This window comes from Buteo buteo, chromosome 9, assembly GCF_964188355.1.
Source record: "Buteo buteo chromosome 9, bButBut1.hap1.1, whole genome shotgun sequence".
In the NCBI taxonomy this organism is placed as follows: Eukaryota; Metazoa; Chordata; class Aves; order Accipitriformes; family Accipitridae; genus Buteo; species Buteo buteo.
Genome location: NC_134179.1, coordinates 46,267,673 through 46,285,232, shown reverse-complemented (window position 1 = coordinate 46,285,232; position 17,560 = coordinate 46,267,673). Strand labels below are relative to the sequence as shown.

General features: G+C 55.8%; 2 protein-coding genes across 3 annotated transcripts; one reads left to right on the top strand and one right to left on the bottom strand.

Annotated features, from left to right (window-relative positions):
- Window positions 1-841: 841 nt before the first annotated feature.
- Window positions 842-8,871, bottom strand: TUBG1 (tubulin gamma 1). The gene is made up of 11 exons (XM_075036604.1): window positions 8,733-8,871; window positions 8,425-8,537; window positions 7,660-7,827; window positions 7,331-7,399; window positions 5,972-6,051; window positions 5,242-5,368; window positions 4,359-4,445; window positions 3,958-4,107; window positions 2,492-2,644; window positions 2,011-2,172; window positions 842-1,556 (listed from the first exon to the last, which is right to left on the bottom strand). Exons 1-11 carry the CDS (start codon window positions 8,779-8,781, stop codon window positions 1,359-1,361), a joined length of 1,356 nt encoding a protein of 451 aa, XP_074892705.1. The 5' UTR covers window positions 8,782-8,871; the 3' UTR covers window positions 842-1,358.
- A 113-nt stretch (window positions 8,872-8,984) lies between these two features.
- Window positions 8,985-17,535, top strand: RETREG3 (reticulophagy regulator family member 3). Of its 2 annotated transcripts, XM_075036599.1 has the most exons (9): window positions 8,985-9,282; window positions 10,227-10,333; window positions 11,569-11,599; window positions 12,734-12,860; window positions 13,566-13,650; window positions 14,078-14,215; window positions 14,724-14,803; window positions 15,168-15,300; window positions 15,830-17,535. In XM_075036599.1, exons 1-9 carry the CDS (start codon window positions 9,098-9,100, stop codon window positions 16,261-16,263), a joined length of 1,320 nt encoding a protein of 439 aa, XP_074892700.1. In that variant the 5' UTR covers window positions 8,985-9,097; the 3' UTR covers window positions 16,264-17,535. The 2 variants fall into 2 exon arrangements, with proteins under 2 accessions (XP_074892700.1, XP_074892701.1); XM_075036600.1 differs by lacking the exons at window positions 10,227-10,333; window positions 11,569-11,599 and having other exon boundaries at window positions 8,986-9,282; window positions 15,830-17,533.
- Window positions 17,536-17,560: the final 25 nt, after the last annotated feature.

Here is a 17,560-nt window from a genome sequence, read left to right as displayed (position 1 = left end):
CCTTTGGCATTTCATCAACAGCGCAGGCAGTGCTCCGGCTCCGCTTCCAGCTCCCCGGCACCCCCTGGCACTGGCTGCCCCGGGGGGGGGGAACTGCCCCAGCAGCGGGCGCCTCTGCGGGGCCAGTGCCAAAGAGGGCGTGGGAGCCTGGCGCTGCCATGGCGGGTGGGTATTTTTAGCCTGCTCCTCTGTGCCACAGGGTCAGAGGAAAAGGCTAATTCTCACCTTGGGCTGCCTGGGCTTGGGCCGGTGCCAGAGCTGCCCCACGCCCCCCCATCCCTTGCAGCCTGAGTCACGCGTGGCAGGACCGGAGCTGCCCTGTCTGTGTGTCCCCCTCCCACCTTGCATTGACACCAGCTGGCCCTGAGCCTGCATCCTTCCCGGTGATGCCGTCCCCTGCCTCAGATCCAGAGCAGTGAGGGCACCCCCAGTCCCTCAGGGGCCTCCCTCCTGCACGGGGCCTCGCCCCTGTGAAACATTAACACGGCACCGCATGCTCTGCAGGCAGGGCGGGCAGGGTGGTGCCGGCTCCTGTCCCTGGTCAGCCGCGCAGGCAGGTCCTTCCAGTATTTCTGGCTCTGCCGCAGCGGTCGCCCAGTGCTGCCCGGGCCCAGACAGCATGCTGCTGGCTGGCTCCCGGCCGGGGCAGGGCCAGCCCCGCACACCACTGCGACGTGCAGGTGAGCAGTGACACCGGTTCAGCGTTCCCACCGAGCTGGTACACCGGTGGGCTGTGGCTGTGCAGCGGGGCCGGCCAGCTGGCCAAGGCAAGCACTGGCCCTGCAGTGTCTGCAGCTGCTTCCCTGCCCGGCTGCTCGCTCCAAGAGCCGTGCAGGCAGCGTCAGTGCAGGAACAGCCTTTATTAAAGCAAAATAACCTACAAAAATATAGATACAGCCTGTGCCCCAGGCCTGATCTGGCGAAGGAGGAACAAGGCTCCTGCCCAGGGCAAGGACTAGCTCAGCCACACAGAGCCTTTGGCCACAGGGGTCACATGCACCCAACTCTTCGGCCAGGCCTGTTCCAAGCCCCCGGGTTCACTCTCCTCCTCCTCTGAGCGAGTGTTGCTCCCACAGGCAGAGGTTCCCTACCAGCACAGAGTGCAGCTGCCCCAGTCCCGTCCTGGGCCAGGGCACATAGTGGAGCGGAGGCTGTCCCCCGCCAAGGGTCTTCAGGGGCAGCGCTGCGCCCTGCAGAGCTGCTTCCGCTGAGGAGCGCAGCGTGTGTGTGCAGCCGCTGCGACGACTCCACCACGGCCGGGCAGCGCTGAGGGGTGCTAAACGTGGGCACGACAGAGACAAGCCCTGCCGGCGTGCGTGGAGGTGGCCGTGGGACCCTCCCGTCCCCTGGCAGAGCACTCACTGCTCCTGCGTGCCCCAGGAGATGTAGTCAGGGCGTGTGGCCGCGTGGTACTCGTCAATCAGCTGCTGCACGATCTCCCGGGAGTTGTCCAGCTCATCAAAGTTGTCCTTGAAGATGTCCTCCTTGCGGAACTGCTCCAGGAAGGCCTCCCGCTTGCGCAGCTTGTCGTATTGCCGGCACGTCCGCTCAAACAGCTGGAGAGCAGCACAGCGGTCAGACGCGCCAGAGCTCCCTGGGGATCCCGTGGGGCAGGGCGGGGGGCCCAACCTCCTCAGGCTGCTGCCTAGGAGGAGACAGGCAGGCAGGCAGCCTGCCCCAGGCCGGCAGGGCAGTAGCTGCTACCCTGCACCCAGCCAACACTCGGGATCAGCTCGTGCTTCCGAGGCTGCCTTTGGCCAGGGAGGGGCAGTCCTGCTGCAGCCGGCTCCTGGGAGAACGGCACCAGGGGTGCAGCAGGACTGACAGGACCCCAGACCAGACCTGAGCCCTGCTGTGCCCCAGCTGGGAGCTGCCCACCCTCCCCTCATCTGTAGGGCTTGCCATGGCTTTGTTAAAGCCCCCAGAGAAGACAGTTTGCGACTGAAAGGACATCAGAGTTGCGGCTGTGGGGCCCCAGTGCTGCCCACGGTGTAGAGGGAAGACACTCACCGAGGAGATGTTGGTGTGGTTTGCCATCATGAGGCCGCTGACGCGGTGTGCGGACGGCAGGTAGGGGGACTTGCGGGACAAAGCCACCTGGATGCTGGCAGGACCCCAGGGGATGAAGTTGGCCAGCTTCCTCTCCCGGATCCGCTGCAGACTCTTGTGAACCTGGCGGGATGAGAGCAGCAAGGGGTAACAGGGTGATGGGCAAAGCAGCCTGGTCCCAGCAGACCCAGGAGCTGCTCCTCACAGGGCATATGGCCGCAGGAAGGTGGACTTCAGCAAACGGCAGGCAGGGAGGCTCCTCACGCCAAGGGACTAGCAGCCCTTCTACAGGGCCAGGGCCCACACAGGAGCAACTTGGAGCCAGTTCTCAGGCACTGCTCAGTCTCACCCCAGGATCCCTGCACAGGAGGACAGTGACCATGCCCTTCCCTGGCAGGCCACACCATTGCCATCAGTATCTGAAACGGCTGTGGGAGCTCACCTGCGTAGGATCCACCTCCCCCTGGATGATGTTGAGGATGGCAATGTAGCAGTGGTTGGTCTGCCTGTCTCGCCCTGTGGACACCATCACGTTTTTAGGCTGCAGCAGTCTTCTCATCACATCCAGGACTGTGGTCTTCCTCACGCTGGCCACCTGCAAATGCCAGCTGGGGGTCAGAGGGAGTGGGCGTGCTGCTCCCTTGCCCTCCTGCTGCCCTGCACATGCACACGCACACAGGAGTGGAGGGCAGCTGGACAGAGAAGCCCTCGCCATGGGGATGGAGCCACATGCAAAGCCGCATGCAGGACAGAGAAATCCCAAAGTCACACAACAGACACAGCCAGGCTCAGAACCGGAGCATCGGTGGAGGCTCCAACACAAGGGTGCTGAGCTGCCCCCCCTGCAGCAGCACAGCAGGGGCTGGGGGCAAAGCTCATCTGAGACCAGAGTGACAGGGATGCGTTTCATGTTGTGCTGTCAAACTTCTGCCCTGTTCCACTGCCAAGGCAAAGAGCAGGGCTGGATGACAGGGGAGGGGTTGTTCCCTGCTGCACCCCCTCCTCACGTCACCCTGCACTGAGCCTGTGGGCAGACCAGCCACTGCAGTCCCCGAGGGCTGTCATGGGCTTTGCCCAGCTGCTGCTTGCCAAAGGTGCCACAGCCAGGGCCAGCACCCGAAGGAGTGCCCATAGCAGGGACAGCTTGGCGATGTGGCAGCCCCGCTCCAGGCACCGACTGAGCTGCTGGCTGAGCCCTTCCCGCACTCCTCCCTGGGAGGACAGATCACACACTTGATACCCTTTTCAGAGCCAGCAGTTTTTCACATTTGCTTCTCTGAGTAACATCCTGAGGAAATGCACACAACGAGAGGAGAACAGCAGCTGTTAGCTCCCAGCAGAACTGAGACGCAGCCAGCGCAGGTGAGTGCCTCTCAAAACAGAACTGCCCCATTCTCACTGGGGGGGCTGAGGGGGCACTGGCTGAGGACAAGCTAAATGCAAGCAGTAGTGTTTGAAGCAGCTGAGGGGTGGCAATCCCCTCCCAGTACACAGACCAAGCCTTGGGAAGGGGCTGATGCCTGGAGCCCACAATCAGTCTTGGCATGAAAATGACCAAGAGTGTTCTGACCCAAACGGCCTGGGCTGGTGGCCCACCGGGGTGGCAGGACTGGCAGGGCCACTCTGCTGGGCTTGCTCCGATCGTTTCTAAGGGTGGCTTTTGCCAGATCAGATACTGTCAGCTCTCTCATAGCTGCCGCAGCCATCCTGATGCATGCAGCAGGTAGCCCAGCACAAGCACAATTGCCTGCTCACGTCTGATTCATATCACACGCGGCTGTCACGTGGTGTGGGCACATGGGCCTGGGATTTGGAACACACAATTACAGCTCACACCAAGACCATGGGAAGGTGAGCAGCTCCTCCTGCCCTCGGGGAAGGGGAGGAGTGCCTGGCAGGCTGCCTTACCGACTGGTCAGTGGTGAGCGGCGTGTACCCCGTCATGAGGAAGTGCAGCCGGGGGGTGGGGATCAGCGAAGCAATCAGCCCGATGAGGTCATTGTTCATGTATCCGGGATACCTGAGCGTGGTGGTGCTGGCAGACATGATGGTGGAGACCTGGGGGAGAGGACAGGGTCAGTGTCCGCATCACCACACGGTCACAGAGCACATTCAAAACCTGCTTCACACAGCCGTGCCGGGGGAAGCTGGAGTGCCTGTGGAGGCTGCCCCTGGGAAGGGTGGAGGACCCTCGTTCACAGCTCCAGGCTGCCCAGCACCGTGCCCAGCCCATGGAGTAGGTTCAGACCGAATTGAACACAGCAGGGAAGCCCCATGCCAGCTTCTCCAGAGGGAAGAGCCCTTCTCACCAGCTGGTTGATCTGAGAGAAGGATGGGTTCTGAATGTGCAGCCGGTCCGTTGCGATCCGATTCAAGGCTGTGTTGTCCAGGACCACCTGCAAGAGAAAAAGCTCTGTGAAGAGCCTTGGAGGCAGCCTGAGGACGGGCAGCCCCAGCCACGTGTCCGAGGGCACCAGATTGCCCAGCACAGGCCCCGAGCGCCGCAGCCTGGCAGAGCCCTCCACGGCAGGTGGCAGACACTTGAAACCACAAGCTGACTCATCTGTGGAGCGTAACTGACACTGTCAATGGAAGCTCTTCCCTCCCGTCCTGGCTGTGCTCCCCAGCGCTCTCCCAAAGAGCACCGCCTCTGGGCCACCACCTCACAGCAACCTTCAGCCCCAGCAGCTCTGGCACAGCTGCTCTTTCCCTGCCACGTGCAGAGATAAGCTGGGAGGGACAAGCAGTGTCTTGGTTAGGACCTGACTGAAGGCCCTGGTGCAGGCTGAAGATGCTGCCTGGCTGGGGCTTGTGGGTGCTGAAAGTGATGCTGGAATCAAGTTCAAGCAGAAGGCTGCAGCGCAGCTATGCGGAGGAAGCACAGCCACTCCTTGCTGCCCTGGGAAAATTCTGCTGGATCCTGGAGGCAGAAATGCCAAGCCGGACAGCTCAGCAGGGGTTAGTGCAGTGCCCTTGTCCCTGGAGCCAACACATCTGCTCAGTCCTTCTGGACTGGGATGCACTCGTTGCTGCGCCTGGGGCTTCACAGGCATGTTGCACGCTGTTGTGGCAGTCACCCCACACAGCTAGGGCACTTGCCCCAGGAAAAGATGAGTTTTTGAGCAGCTGGGGACAGGGCTGCCATGCAGGAGCGGGCTGCACTGCTGGCCTGACACACAGCAGGACTCTTACCACGCAGTCAGCGTTCTGAGTCAGCCTCTTCAGCGTCAGCAGAGAGTTGTACGGCTGGACTACAACATCACTCATCTCATCTTGGTTTGGGAAAACCGAGTAGGTCTCCACCAGCTTCTTGGGATACCTGGTGAGAAAGCCCAGCCATCTCAAGGGTTAACACCACCAAGCCAGCACTCTCTCCTCCCACAAGCTCCCTTTGCAGTCTCCAGGGTTCAGGACAGCAGTGAGTCACCAGCGCTGCATGCCAGAGTCAGCTCCCAGGGAGGGAGAGAATTTGTCCCAGCAGTGCCTACCCTAGCAGTACAGGAGCAGGCTGCCAGACAGAGCTACAGCCGAGGCTGAGCCATCCACAGGCTGATTAAACAGCTGCTTACAAGCCTTTTCAAGAGGCTGCAAGCTGAAACAGGCAGGGATGGTAGCTCAGAGCCCACAGCTAGAGCCTCCCACCCTCCCTTGCACAGTCAGGGTGTCAGAAGGCAGCTGCCTGATAAGAACGGCTGAGGGAAGGCAGAGTTTGGACAGCCTGAGTCCAGTTTCAGAGGCTCTGAAGTCCCCAGGCATATCAGGAGCCATCCCTTCCCTGGGCAGTGTGCCAGGGATTGCACAAGACAGTGTTTGGGTGGGGGCGGTGGCTCTGAGTCAGCGCTCTCCAGCTCCCCACTTTGGCAGGATGCCCAGGCTGGGCCAGACTCTGCCATGAGGAAAGGGGATGAGGCTGAATGCTTACCTGTCATTCAGTCTCTCCAGGAGGTACGAGCCCAATCCAGAGCCCGTTCCACCAGCAATGGAGTGGCAAAGCACAAACCCCTGGAAGGAAGCAAAATGCAGGCAGCTTAAGGTCCAGCTCAGGCCCAGGAGCAGGCAGAGCAAAGCATGCTGTGCCACCGCCGCCACCTCCAGCAGAGACTTGCCAGCCAGGGTGAGAACTCCCCCTGTGACAAATGAGAGCATGGAGCTGATGCCTGTGGACAGAGTGGAGGTGAGCCCTGGCTCCTCCAGACCACAGCGACGGCCACACACTCATCAGGCCACTTCTGCCAGCGTGGGTGGAATCCACGTCTCTGCACATACCACAAAGTGCAACTGCTGCTCAGGAGCCTCCTGGATTCCTCCCACCCCAGAACAGCCTTCAGAATAGCTCCAACGTTACCTTCAGGGTCCAGTCAGTCATACAAAACGGAGGTACATGTTCTCAGCCCTTTCCCTGGGTCCTCCATGCCATTCCCCTCCTTCTAGAGTGCCTGAGGCCAAACTCCCTCTACCTGACTTCAGGACAGTTCCCACCTGCTGCAGGTCCCACAAACAGCTAGCTCTTGGATCTTCTGCCAGCTTATTTTACGATGACATTTTCTCTTCCCCTGTTGCCATGTGACAGCCTGACACAAACACCAGGGAGCCCTGTCTGTCTACGCACAGGGAACAGGTTTACAGGGACGGTGGCCAAGGTCCTGCAGAGGCACACAGCAAAGCAGCTGAAGAGCTGTCGGTACCCCTGGTGCCCCTTTAACCCGGCTGGAAAGAAGACGAAGCTGCAGCTGCCTGTGCTCATTCCATGGATTTCAAAGCACTCAGCAACTTTGGGTCTAAACACCTTCCTGCTGGCAGTCCATGGCTCCCTCTTCTGCTGCAGACAGAGGAGCAGCAGGTGCCTTGTTCCAGCACAGCCCTCCCTACCCATGAGGACCTTCACCAGAGGACAAGCAGTGTGTGTCCTGCTTCAGCTGATGCGGGGGAGAGCCATGGGATGGAGGTGGAACAGGGAAAGGAAAAAGCACCATAATGCCTGGAACTCTTCCTGCAGACTGTATCCTACAGGAAATGCCCAATGCAAGCCGTATTTGGGGCAGAAAAATGCCCTGCTGAGCAAACAGTAAGAAGACTTCTGGGGAAGCCTGGAAGATGTAGTAGTGATGGGAAAGACCTCCTTTCCCTGCTTCCCCTCTCTATGTGTTCTCTGCTCGGCACCCGGAAGCAAGTTGAGGAAGTCTGCGTACACCAAATGGCTAAGCTCGACCTTATAAAACAGCAGCTTGGCTCTGAAAACATCAAGCAGGGTAACTGGATCCAAATCCCCTGGCTTACTTACTTCCAAACTGTCGCTCCCATCAGCCTCTCTGTCTATTATGTCAAAAATGTCTTCATGGATTTTTTCTCCCTGCAAGAGAGACCAGACCAGGATTTGTTCCTTTCCCACAGAAAATGAAGAAGAGCTCCTCAAGCCTGGTGTGAAGCCAAGTCAGATTGGCAATGTGACCCTGCACCCAGGGTGCCACAAAGTGTCAGGCGTAAGTCCCTGCTGAATGATGACGTATTCTTCAGAAACCGCATACTGAGCCTGACATGAGAGAGCCACGATAAAGCCTCACACCTAACGAGCTGACCTGTGTTTGCACCCAGAAGCACTAGAGCTGTTACCTGTGAGAAGCCACTGGCCCAGTTGTTCCCAGCTCCCCCTCCGTGCTCAGACAGGTAGATGTTTTCTGGGTTGTAGAGGTTAGCGTAAGGGGAGTTCAGGATGGAGTGGATAACTCGGGGCTCCAGGTCCAGCAGCACGGCCCGCGGGATGTAGTGCTCATCGTCTGCCTTTAACAAGGAGCAGTAAGATCATGATGCAGTCGCAGCTCAGCGCCGCTTCTTACTGCAAGAGAAACTGCAAGTGCGTGTGCCACCCCCTGGCCGTGGGAGAGCACGGCACAGCTGGTGTCTGACAGGGAAGAGGAGGAAGGGAAACTTGTTATGTACAGCCTGTCTGTAACGCAGCATCTTTATGCGCCCCAGAGCATATCCTGAACGCTGGGCAGGTGGGGGGGCGGCTCTCCCCCAAGGGGCCTGCACTCGTGGTGGTTACGTAAGGTGGTCTCTATGGCAGCCTCAGCCTCGTGCTTCTGCCTCCACAACACATCCATTTCCAGAAACGGGAGCAGAGATAGGAGCCCTGGCAGCGTGCTGCCTAGCAGGAGCGCATGGCTGAGGCTGCCACTCAAACCAGCCCGGGGTCAGCGTCAGCCCACGAGTCCCTGAACAGGGCTGGGGCTGCCGGAGAGAGCCGAAGCAGTCACAGACAGCCCTGCCGGCGTTCATCCAGGCGTGGCTCAACCCGGTGACGAGGGCAGGCGCATCCCGCAGCACAGCGTGCCCGCTCCATGACCCAGTGCGGGCAGGGGCAGCGCCCGGCAGTACCTGGTAGAAGAAGACGTCCTTGCGGTCGGTGCCCTCGGTGGCGAACTCCTCCACGATGCCCTCGGGGCTGATGCCGTGCTCGGCGCAGAGCTGCTTCCAGAACTCGAACCCGACTGCGGGGGGACGCGGTCAGACGGGCCGGGGCCGGGGCCGGAGCATCCCCGGCCCCGCAGGCCCCGCCCCGGCCCCGACAGGCCCCGCCCCGGCCCCGACAGGCCCCGCCCACGCCCCCCACAGCATCCCGGCCCCGCCCGGGGCGCGCTCCCCCGGCCCGGCCCTGCCGCCGCCGGCCCCGGTCGCCCACTCACTCTGGTTGCCGCACTGGCCCAGCTGCAGGGTGATGATCTCCCGCGGCATCGCGGCCGAGGCTCGGCTCCGGCCCGCTCCGGTCCGCTCCGCTCCTCCGCCCGGCTCCCCGCTGCCCCGCCGCGTCTCCCGCCCGGCGCCAACGGCACTGCGCGTGCGCGCGGCGCACTTCCGGGAGGGCGCCGCCAGGGGCGGGGGCGAGCGGCGCCCTGGCAACGCGCGCGCGCCCCGGCGGACGGGTGGCGGCCGCGCCTGCGCCAAGATGGCGGCGTCCAGCGCGGCCCTGCCTCCGGCGGCGGGGGCCGCCATGTCGGCGGCTACCGTGCGCGCGCGCGGGGCGGCCGGATGTTGATGCCGTGTGGGAGCCATGGCGGCGGCGGCGGCGGCGGCGCGGCCCGGCGAGCGGCAGCGGCGGGTGCAGGCGCTGAGCGCGGCGCTGCGGGGCCGCCTGGGGCCCTACGAGCCGCTGCTGAGCGCCGCGCAGGCCGCGCTGGTGTGGGAGCGGCCGGGCCGCAGCGCGCTGTGGTGGGCGGCGGCGCACGGCCTCTTCTGGTGAGCGGCGGCGGCGGGGGTCCCGGGCCGCGGCTGGCGGGGAGGCGGGGGCCCGGGTCGGTTCCCCCCTGCGGGGGCGCCGGGCAGCGGAGCGGTCCCTGCGTCGGAAGGCGCGGCCCGACGGGGCCCCTGGCGCGGCGGAGGGGCCGCGGGGGCGGGCAGCCCCGGGTCGGCTCTCCCCCGCGGCCGCTCGGTAGAGCGGGGGCCGGCGGAACGCCCTGGGCGGCGGGGGCCGTTGTTCGCCACCGCAGCTGCCCTGACGGGCTTTGTCCCCGTGGCGGCGGGTCTCGGGTGGGCGAAGGCCGGCGGCCGGAGGGCAGCAGCGAGCGGCGCCCTGCCTGCCCGCACCCTCACGGCTGCCCCGAAGCCCCTCTCCTGGGACCTGGCGAGCAAGTCCTCCAGGGAGGAAGGGTCCCGCCGCTTCCCGCAGAAGAGCCGGCTCCCGCGGGCTGGCTGGGAACGGCTCACGGCTGGGAGTGGGACCCCAGCGGCTGGCGTAGGAGTTTGAGCCCCTGACCTCTTTCAGCAGGCAGGAAGGAACCTGGGAGTGCTGATGCCTGCTTCAGCTCTGTCGCTCTCAGCGTGTTTTCCTTGTTATCTGAAAGCATGAAACTAATCGGCAAAAGCCAGCCTGTTCTGTGAACAGTGGAGGAAGGGCAGCAGGTTCTGCTTGCCTCCGACAGGTGAGCTGTAAAGCTGGGCTGTCGTGCTAGAAGTGACACAAACAGATAAGGGTCCCTACGGCAGCCTGACGGCAGCTGCGTGATAAGGTCCCCACCAGGCAGCGCGGGCAGGCTGGATGCTGACCGATTAGCCCTTGCTTACTTTTCTCTGGCTATAACTGTTACCAAGTGACTGATTCGTTTTGAGTTAGTTAGTGTCATCCCTTTCGTGTGTGTCGCACAGAGCTGGTTGGTACCGATTTGTTCATTTCTTCCCCATAGGTTTTTTGCTCTGACTTCTCTTCGCTTGCTGTTCCTGGTTGCATTTACCCTTATAGTAGTAGTTTGTCTAGATCAGTGGAAGAACAAAATCTGGCCTGAAATTGGAGGTAAGTTGCAACATTTGAGTTGATACCAGCAAATCAAGTGCTGTTTTTAGTCCTAGAGGTACATAGGCTCTGCACTGCCTGGAGTCAAATAGTTAAAATCCTGGAGTTTTTGCTCTGTGAGCCTAGAAGCAGGCAAAAACACTGTAGGCGTGTTCTTCCTGGATTTGGAAAATCCTAACCTATATAAACATAAGAAGAGCTTTTCATGCTTGTGACACCGGTATTTCTCTCATAATCTTGAAACGTCTGGTATACGTGAACCAGTGCAGGTTTTGAAGCAATGATTCACCTCCCAAGCATTCAGTACAAGAACAAGAAATTGAAGCGTACGTGGAATCCATCTGGATTTCTCGTCAGAATCTGTAATAAACCAGCTTCATGTTTTAGGATGAAGATGAGTCCCAGCCTTGCTGTTGAGTAGAGATTTGTTTGAAAGTAGAGATATCTTAAAAGCTGTTAAAGAAGTTAGTCTTAAGCTTTCAGTAAACAAAGCAGTTCTATCTGTCATTTGTGATATTAATATACTTGTGAATACTGCCGTTCTTAGCAGCTCAGGATTTCGTTGGCTTTGCATGGACAGGTTGGTTTTGAAGCCGTGTGGATGGTTTGCATGCTCCCAGAGGTGGTTCCCTAACTAACTAGCAAGTACAACTCCCAGCTTTCTGCTTCAACTTGTGTTCTGTGTAGTTCTTGGGAAGACATTAAAGCTTTCCTCAGTTTCTAGCAGCAGCTTGGCTCAGGCTTTGTAGCTGAAGTGTTCCTCCTTAGGAGGAAGTGTCTGTCCAGTTCCCTTATAACCTTGATTTCGATTTGTCAGGATAACTGGTACCTCCCTGGATCGCTTCTCAAATCCCAACCTGAGAGAGAAAGTATCAAAAGACTTAAATCTCCAGTGCTTCTCAGCAAGCAAGCTGTTCTTCCTTCACCATCTGCTTGTGTGTAGGGGAAGGGAGGGAGATGAAAGTGGTATTTTTTGCTATTACCTGTCAGTGTAACCAGAGCAGCCTTCCAGACAGTGTCCAACAAATATTGAGGAGCAACAAGGAGACTCTCTTGCAGTCTTGTACTGTCACACATATACATTAAAATTGTGATGCATCTCCAGTTCTTAATTACAGTTAATGTCCTTTCCAGGTATTCCCCAGCTCATTAAAGCTTTACTTAAATCCCAAGAGCTAAGCATTCTCATGGCAAATTCCTTGCAACTAATGTAGTGTCTGTTCTTAATATTTTAGTGGCAAGACCTGACGAATTAGACAATGAGAGGTAGGAAACTAATTGAATCCTCTGCCGTTTGGTACTTTGCTGTGATACCGTGTAATTGTTACCTGCATGTGCTTGTAATGTTGGCTCCTTTGAGCGAGGAAGGAAGGGGGAGAAGGGAGCTGCTTAGTGGAGGGATAATGGAGCCCTGGACTCTGTCAAGCAGTTGTGAAAAGTTTTTGACTTGCCCAAGCTATTATATTATACTTAATCTTTGCCTTCATACTGGCCTCCAGTAATGCTTGCTTGAGTGTTGTAAAAATTCCCCTGCCACTTGCCCCTGCACCCTTAACTGAGAGGTGCTGCCTTAAAAGCAATTCCTTTTGTATGGGCCTCCAGTAGCAGGAAAACAGCATTTCTTTTGGAAATAATGAAGTCTTCTAAGACTTGATGGGGAATGTTTAACAAGCTTGTTCCAGAAGTTGTTACTGCATAGTTATGATCTGACTGCAGCATTAATAATGGGTTGAGAAATGTTGGGGTGTTGTCTTAATAACACCTTCCTCTCTCTGGGCACACCTTTCTGCCTGCCTGTGCTGCCAAGCCGCACTGGATGCTCAACTCCTGATTAAATCACTTGAGCTGTTGCCAAATGACAATTTTTAAATTATTTTTTTTTTTTCTGCAAGAGGCCCAAGTACAAAAGGAATTGCTCTTCCTAACCTTCAAGTACTTGCAACTAGCAGTTAAGAAGCACTAATAGAACTTGCCAAAGACAATGCCTCTGAAGTAACTGAACATATTAAGGTACAAGGCTGCTTGTAGACCTCTTGCTGAATTCTTGGAGGTGTTGCAGTTGACCAAATAAATGTAGAAAAAGCAAACGGATTCGCTTGATTTGTTTCTGCGCTGCCCTCTCCTTCCAGTAGCATGGAAACTAGTCTAAGCCAAAAGACTGAATGACTGAAATTACTGCTCCTTAGCTGCTATGGGAGAACTGGGATGCTTGTAGAATGGTACAGAGAAGTGCTGCTTTTGGCAAGGTGGTGTTTTGGAAGGCAGGCTGATCCTCATCTCTAGAGCTCAGCAGCTGGGGGAGAAGAGAAGGTAGTATTGAGACAAGCATTTGTAACAAGTGACTTCTGCACTGACATCGACGCAGTAATATCTGTTCCCAAATTCTTCCCTTTGCTGCAGCTGGGGATACGTTCACCCTCGGCTGCTTGGAGTGCCAGAACTCTGTCACCATTTGGCTGAAGGATGGGTGGCTGGGACCAACTTCTTAAGTAATCTCTTCATTTTCAAGAGGCAAAACCCTGGCAAGGTAAGAATGTACAGACCTCAGCAAATAAAATGTTTGGTGCGGAGCCTCTGCTGACCACTAGTATCTTCTTGTGGTGGCATCCAGTGTTGGCTGAATGCATTCAGACATGAGTGGTTACCACGGGAGGTCTCCCACAACAACATGGCTATTAAGTGCTGGAGAGTAATAGAAAGCACAGGTAGAATAATCAGATTGTGGAGGAGGGAGGAGAAAACAAGTGTTGGCATGTTGATTGCACTAGTGAAGTGAAAACGTAGCTGCTCTTTCTGTAGGTTTCTAGCTTTTCAAAGTGTCTGTCAAACTCATGTCCCTCATTGGACTTTAACAGTTTGAGAAAATTTGTCAAGCTTTTTTTTCTTCTTTTTTTTTGAGGCTTATGCAAAAAGGAACGTGTAACACGGTGGTACTGTCCTTGTCCTTTTCATCTCAAAGAGTTCTGTCTTTAGCCTCTTCCTTGCTTTTAGCTTACCTGCTTTGGGAAGCTCCTCATATTCTGAGGCAGAGGACTTGGGACACTGCCTGTCACTCTGAAGCCAGATACCTCCTGTGTCTGTGCTAGCCCTAGAGCGGGGTAATTGAACATTAGGAAGGCTTTGCTGTCGTTAGAATTATGACTTGACCTAGAATCTGCAGAGAACAAGACAGTCAAGAACTGAGTGAATCCACTGCTTAATCTTGGAAACTCACTGTCTCCCATGTCTTCAGTTTTGCCTTCTAGTGTGTGGAGTCTTTACTTTCCTGGCTGTCCTGGGCCGGTATATCCCTGGACTCTTGCTCTCATACTTGCTGTGTAAGTAGATCTCTGTGCCAAATACAGACTTACAAGTGAAAAGGGGTAGAGATGAGTGGGATCTGAATGTCCAAGGGATGGGGCTCTTCTGCTTAAAAGGGAAGCTTGTGTGAATGGCTTTAAAATTTAAAATAATACATTCTGCCTGGAATGTGGTGGTTCTTGTCTAGGACTCTAAGGTCTCTGGTCCAGAGAGAACATGTTTGAGTGCTTAGTAACCATAGATCTGAGCACTAATATGTTGGCCTCTCAATTTTGTTAAATTGGCAGAGGTGATTGCACCAATTCTAACAGCCTCCCACACCATTGCCTTCAGTACTCAGATCTTGCATACTGTGTATGTGTTATACTGCATCACAAAATGGGCAAGATGTTTGCCAAGTAGCATCCTGAACCAACTTCTAATCAGCGTTCCCACTTACCTCAGTGCTCTTCATCCTGCTGTGGCCCCTTGCTGTGTACCACAGACTGGGGCAGCGCATGTACATGAAGCTGGAGCCAGCTCTGCAGCGGCTGGATTTCAGTGTTCGAGGCTACATGATATCAAAGCAGCGAGAGAAGCAATGTAAGTTTCTGTACTGTGTTTCTGACCCTTGGTACCTGAAACAGCCTGTGAATCGAGCCCCTGGTCTTGGAGGGGGATGGGGCTGCATGTATGGCATGGCAGTCACTCCAGCGCCCTTGGCAAATACTTGCAACTGCTTTGGGAAGGAAGCAAGGCAGCTCTGCCTCCACAGGCCTCTCTCAGTGAGTGGTTGGTGTAAGCTCTTCATGGTGCTGAGCTGGTCTGTTTCTCAGCTGCCAGCACTGTGTGTTCCATATTGCAGTTGCACTGAAAAAAAAAAAAGGAAGGACTCAGTGCAAGGTAGCTGCTAAACATGTTCATCTCAGCAAAAGATCTGCAGCAGCCCGAGTCAGAAACGGATCACGTTGCTCTGCTGCGGAACAAAGCATGCTGTGTTACGTTATGTCCAAGCTTGCCAGTTTAGGGTTTTTCTGCTCAACATAATGCTGGTCCTGTACAGACCCCTGTCCTAGCAGCAATAATAAGTTTTGACTCTGGTTTCTGGCAGTGCGTCGCCGATCCCTTAATCAGGAGGCTGTGGATGATGGGAGTGACAGCGAAGAGGAGCTTGCTGCATTCTGTCCCAAGGTAATGAAATTTCTTGGAAATATAAAAGCTCAGCTGAATAGAACAAACTCACTGCATTGCGTGGACATACAGCGCGTGTCTGCGTATCCAGCACGTTGTAGCTGAGTTGTGACAGAAGATCAGATGAGGATAGTCTCCTTTTAGAGAGGTCTTTCCTGTTCTGTCTCACTCAAGTATGTCCAGAGCTGCTTGTACCAACTACATTCTCTTAGGCTGGGAGTAAAGTGTGAAATGAGCCTTGGATACCAGCCTTGCATGCAGACTGGTTTTAACTGGCAGCCACTGGATCACGTGTTTTGTCTTGAGGCAGAGGAATAAGCTTTCTGGTATTTGGTAGTTTTCAATTTTATCTCCTATTTCAAAGCTGGATGACTCTGTGGTCGCCAAGGAACTAACCATCTCTGACTCGGAGCATTCGGATGCTGAGGTTTCCTATACTGAAAACGGGATGTTTAACCTTTCAAGGGGCCAGACTCCCCTGACAGAGGGATCAGAAGGTGAGAGGAAATGGGAAGCTTCTGGAAGGTGTGGAAGGCTGAGCAGGTGCCATTGTGACGGGTTGGAGAGAGGAGGATCCATTGCCTTCTGTCTTTGAGGTCTAGCTGCTTGATGTCTGTCTTGCTGCTTAAGATGAGATGCAATTACCTGTTTTTTCAGAACTGAGCTTCCTTCTTAATTCCTGTGGTGCTTTAGTAGAGCAATGACAGCTGCTCTTCAAAGGCAGATCCAGCTCTGCCAGTCTCTGGCTATAGGGATACAGGCTGCAGTGCAAAGTCTGGGAGGGGGTGCTTTCCTCTGGCAGAAGGTGTCTGGTTCAGCATCCGCATTCTTTGCGAGTGAGCTGGGAAGTCAGCAGGCATCCCAAATAGCTGTGTGAGGGGGAGATTAAAGAGCGTTTGGTCTGTGAGATGACAAGAGACAGTCTGTCTTGGGGAGGTAATGGCCCAGCTTTTGTGTGCCATGCTGCCTTTGCCTGCAGGGTGTTTGGTGTGTGCTGTGTATTTAAAGCACTTTCTCCTCTTCTAGACCTGGACGGTCACAGTGACCCAGAAGAATCTTTTGCCAGGGATCTCGCCGACTTCCCTTCCATAAACCCAGAAGCAACTGGCATAGATGACGAAGATGACACCAGCATTGGGATCCCAAGTCTGGCTTACCGCCCACAAGTGGCAGAAGATCTGCATCTCCCTTATGACCAGGAAGAATCCGGCGCACTGCCGTCTGTACAGAATCTTACTAATGACATAGCCGGATTTGTCACCAGAGGGATGATACAGTTCGCGCTGTCAGGAGCCCCTCAGCCAGGCTTCTCACGCAGCGACAATCCCCAGAGAGGTGCAAAGACTTATCTTAGAACGGCCAGCTCGGACTTGGACACTGATGCGGAAGGGGATGACTTTGAACTGCTGGATCAGTCTGAGCTGAACCAGCTGGATCCTGCTGGCTCACGGGGCCAGTAAGCAATCCCATCACTTCCCTCTGGTTTTCTATTGTGCATCGTGGAGGGAATCCTGGAAGGAAAAGCCTTGCACAGTTACCTAGATTGTCTCCTGTGTGAGTATGACTGATGTGACAGCCAGTCCTGGCTGGGAACACCACTGTGACTTGTGACTCTGTAGCCTCGCTTGGATTTTAAAATAAACTACACTGGTAATTCATAGGGAAAAGGCGTTGATGTGATAGTTCCACAATCACCCATGCGTTGCCCTGCACTGTCTGCCAGGATGCTGCTTGCTCCAAACTTCCTCACCTAAGACAATAAATCTGGTGTCTACAGCTCTAGAGACCACCGATCAGACTGACTAAGCATCTCCGAGGACAATCTTGAAGCCAACCTTCCGGGGCTGATGTGTAACCAGGTGAACTGGATTGGTTTCCCCTCAGACTTTAGTGTCTGGGACTTAATGCTATTCTGTCTTTAAGACAACTGTTCCCTGCTCCTAAAACGTGCACAGAATCCAAGTCTTCTCTCCCAGCAATATCTAGCTCCGGATAGAAACAAACCCCTTGCTCCTGTTGTGGACATGATGGTGTATGACCACAATGTTTGTACTTGCAATGACCACTCATCTCCGGTTCCAGCTTTCTAGTGATGCTATTTTGTAAGAGACGTGATGGCAATAAGACATCTACTGTGATGACTAGAGTCCTGCAAAGAACATCTACATGTGGCAGCTGCTCTTGTGTTGCTTTCCTAAAATAACAGACTAACACTTTGCTAAAAACCCCCTGTGCCCCTCCAGCACATGTCTGGCGTGGACAGTGGCAATACTGCACTTCCCCTGACGCTGCCTCTGGGGGAACTGCTAGGGATGGGTTTTCTGGAGGAGGGAAAGAGCTGGAGCTGGTCTGCCCGGCCAGTTTTGTTCTGGCCCTAGGGACAGCCCGCTGCTTCCCAGCCTTGTGCAGTTGAGAGCCCGCCGGTAGGAACTGAACGGGGAACGCCAGCCTGAGCCACCAGTGACCGAAGAGCTTGTGCCCGTTGTGGTCCCGTAAACAAACCAGCAACCTACAGGGGAGAAACGTTCTGTTAGCTGGACGGCCTGAGCCCTCTGCCCCACTGAGCTTTCCCATCGCTTTTTCTAAGCCATAGAACCTGACTCAGATCATGTTTGTGCAGCAAAGAACGTACCTCTTCAGGGAAACCCCTTTATCTGCTTCTTTTTGTCTAAATCCGCTTGCCTGCAAGTGTTGGTGGCTGTACGGGTGCTCGTGCTGGCCTGGGGGTGGGGGGCGGCTGGCCTCGGCCCTGGGTAA

Excerpts from the sequence above, each read along its gene's own strand:
- RETREG3 (XM_075036599.1), top strand. The coding sequence starts at position 9,098 with ATGGCGGCGGCGGCGGCGGCGGCGCGGCCCGGCGAGCGGCAGCGGCGG. Across the intron at positions 11,600-12,733 it reads GACGAATTAGACAATGAGAG|CTGGGGATACGTTCACCCTC; the intron begins GTAGGAAACTAA and ends CCTTTGCTGCAG. Across the intron at positions 14,804-15,167 it reads TTGCTGCATTCTGTCCCAAG|CTGGATGACTCTGTGGTCGC; the intron begins GTAATGAAATTT and ends CCTATTTCAAAG.
- TUBG1 (XM_075036604.1), bottom strand. The coding sequence starts at position 8,781 with ATGCCGCGGGAGATCATCACCCTGCAGCTGGGCCAGTGCGGCAACCAG. Across the intron at positions 7,828-8,424 it reads AGGACGTCTTCTTCTACCAG|GCAGACGATGAGCACTACAT; the intron begins GTACTGCCGGGC and ends TCCTTGTTAAAG. Across the intron at positions 4,446-5,241 it reads CTCAGAACGCTGACTGCGTG|GTGGTCCTGGACAACACAGC; the intron begins GTAAGAGTCCTG and ends TTTCTCTTGCAG.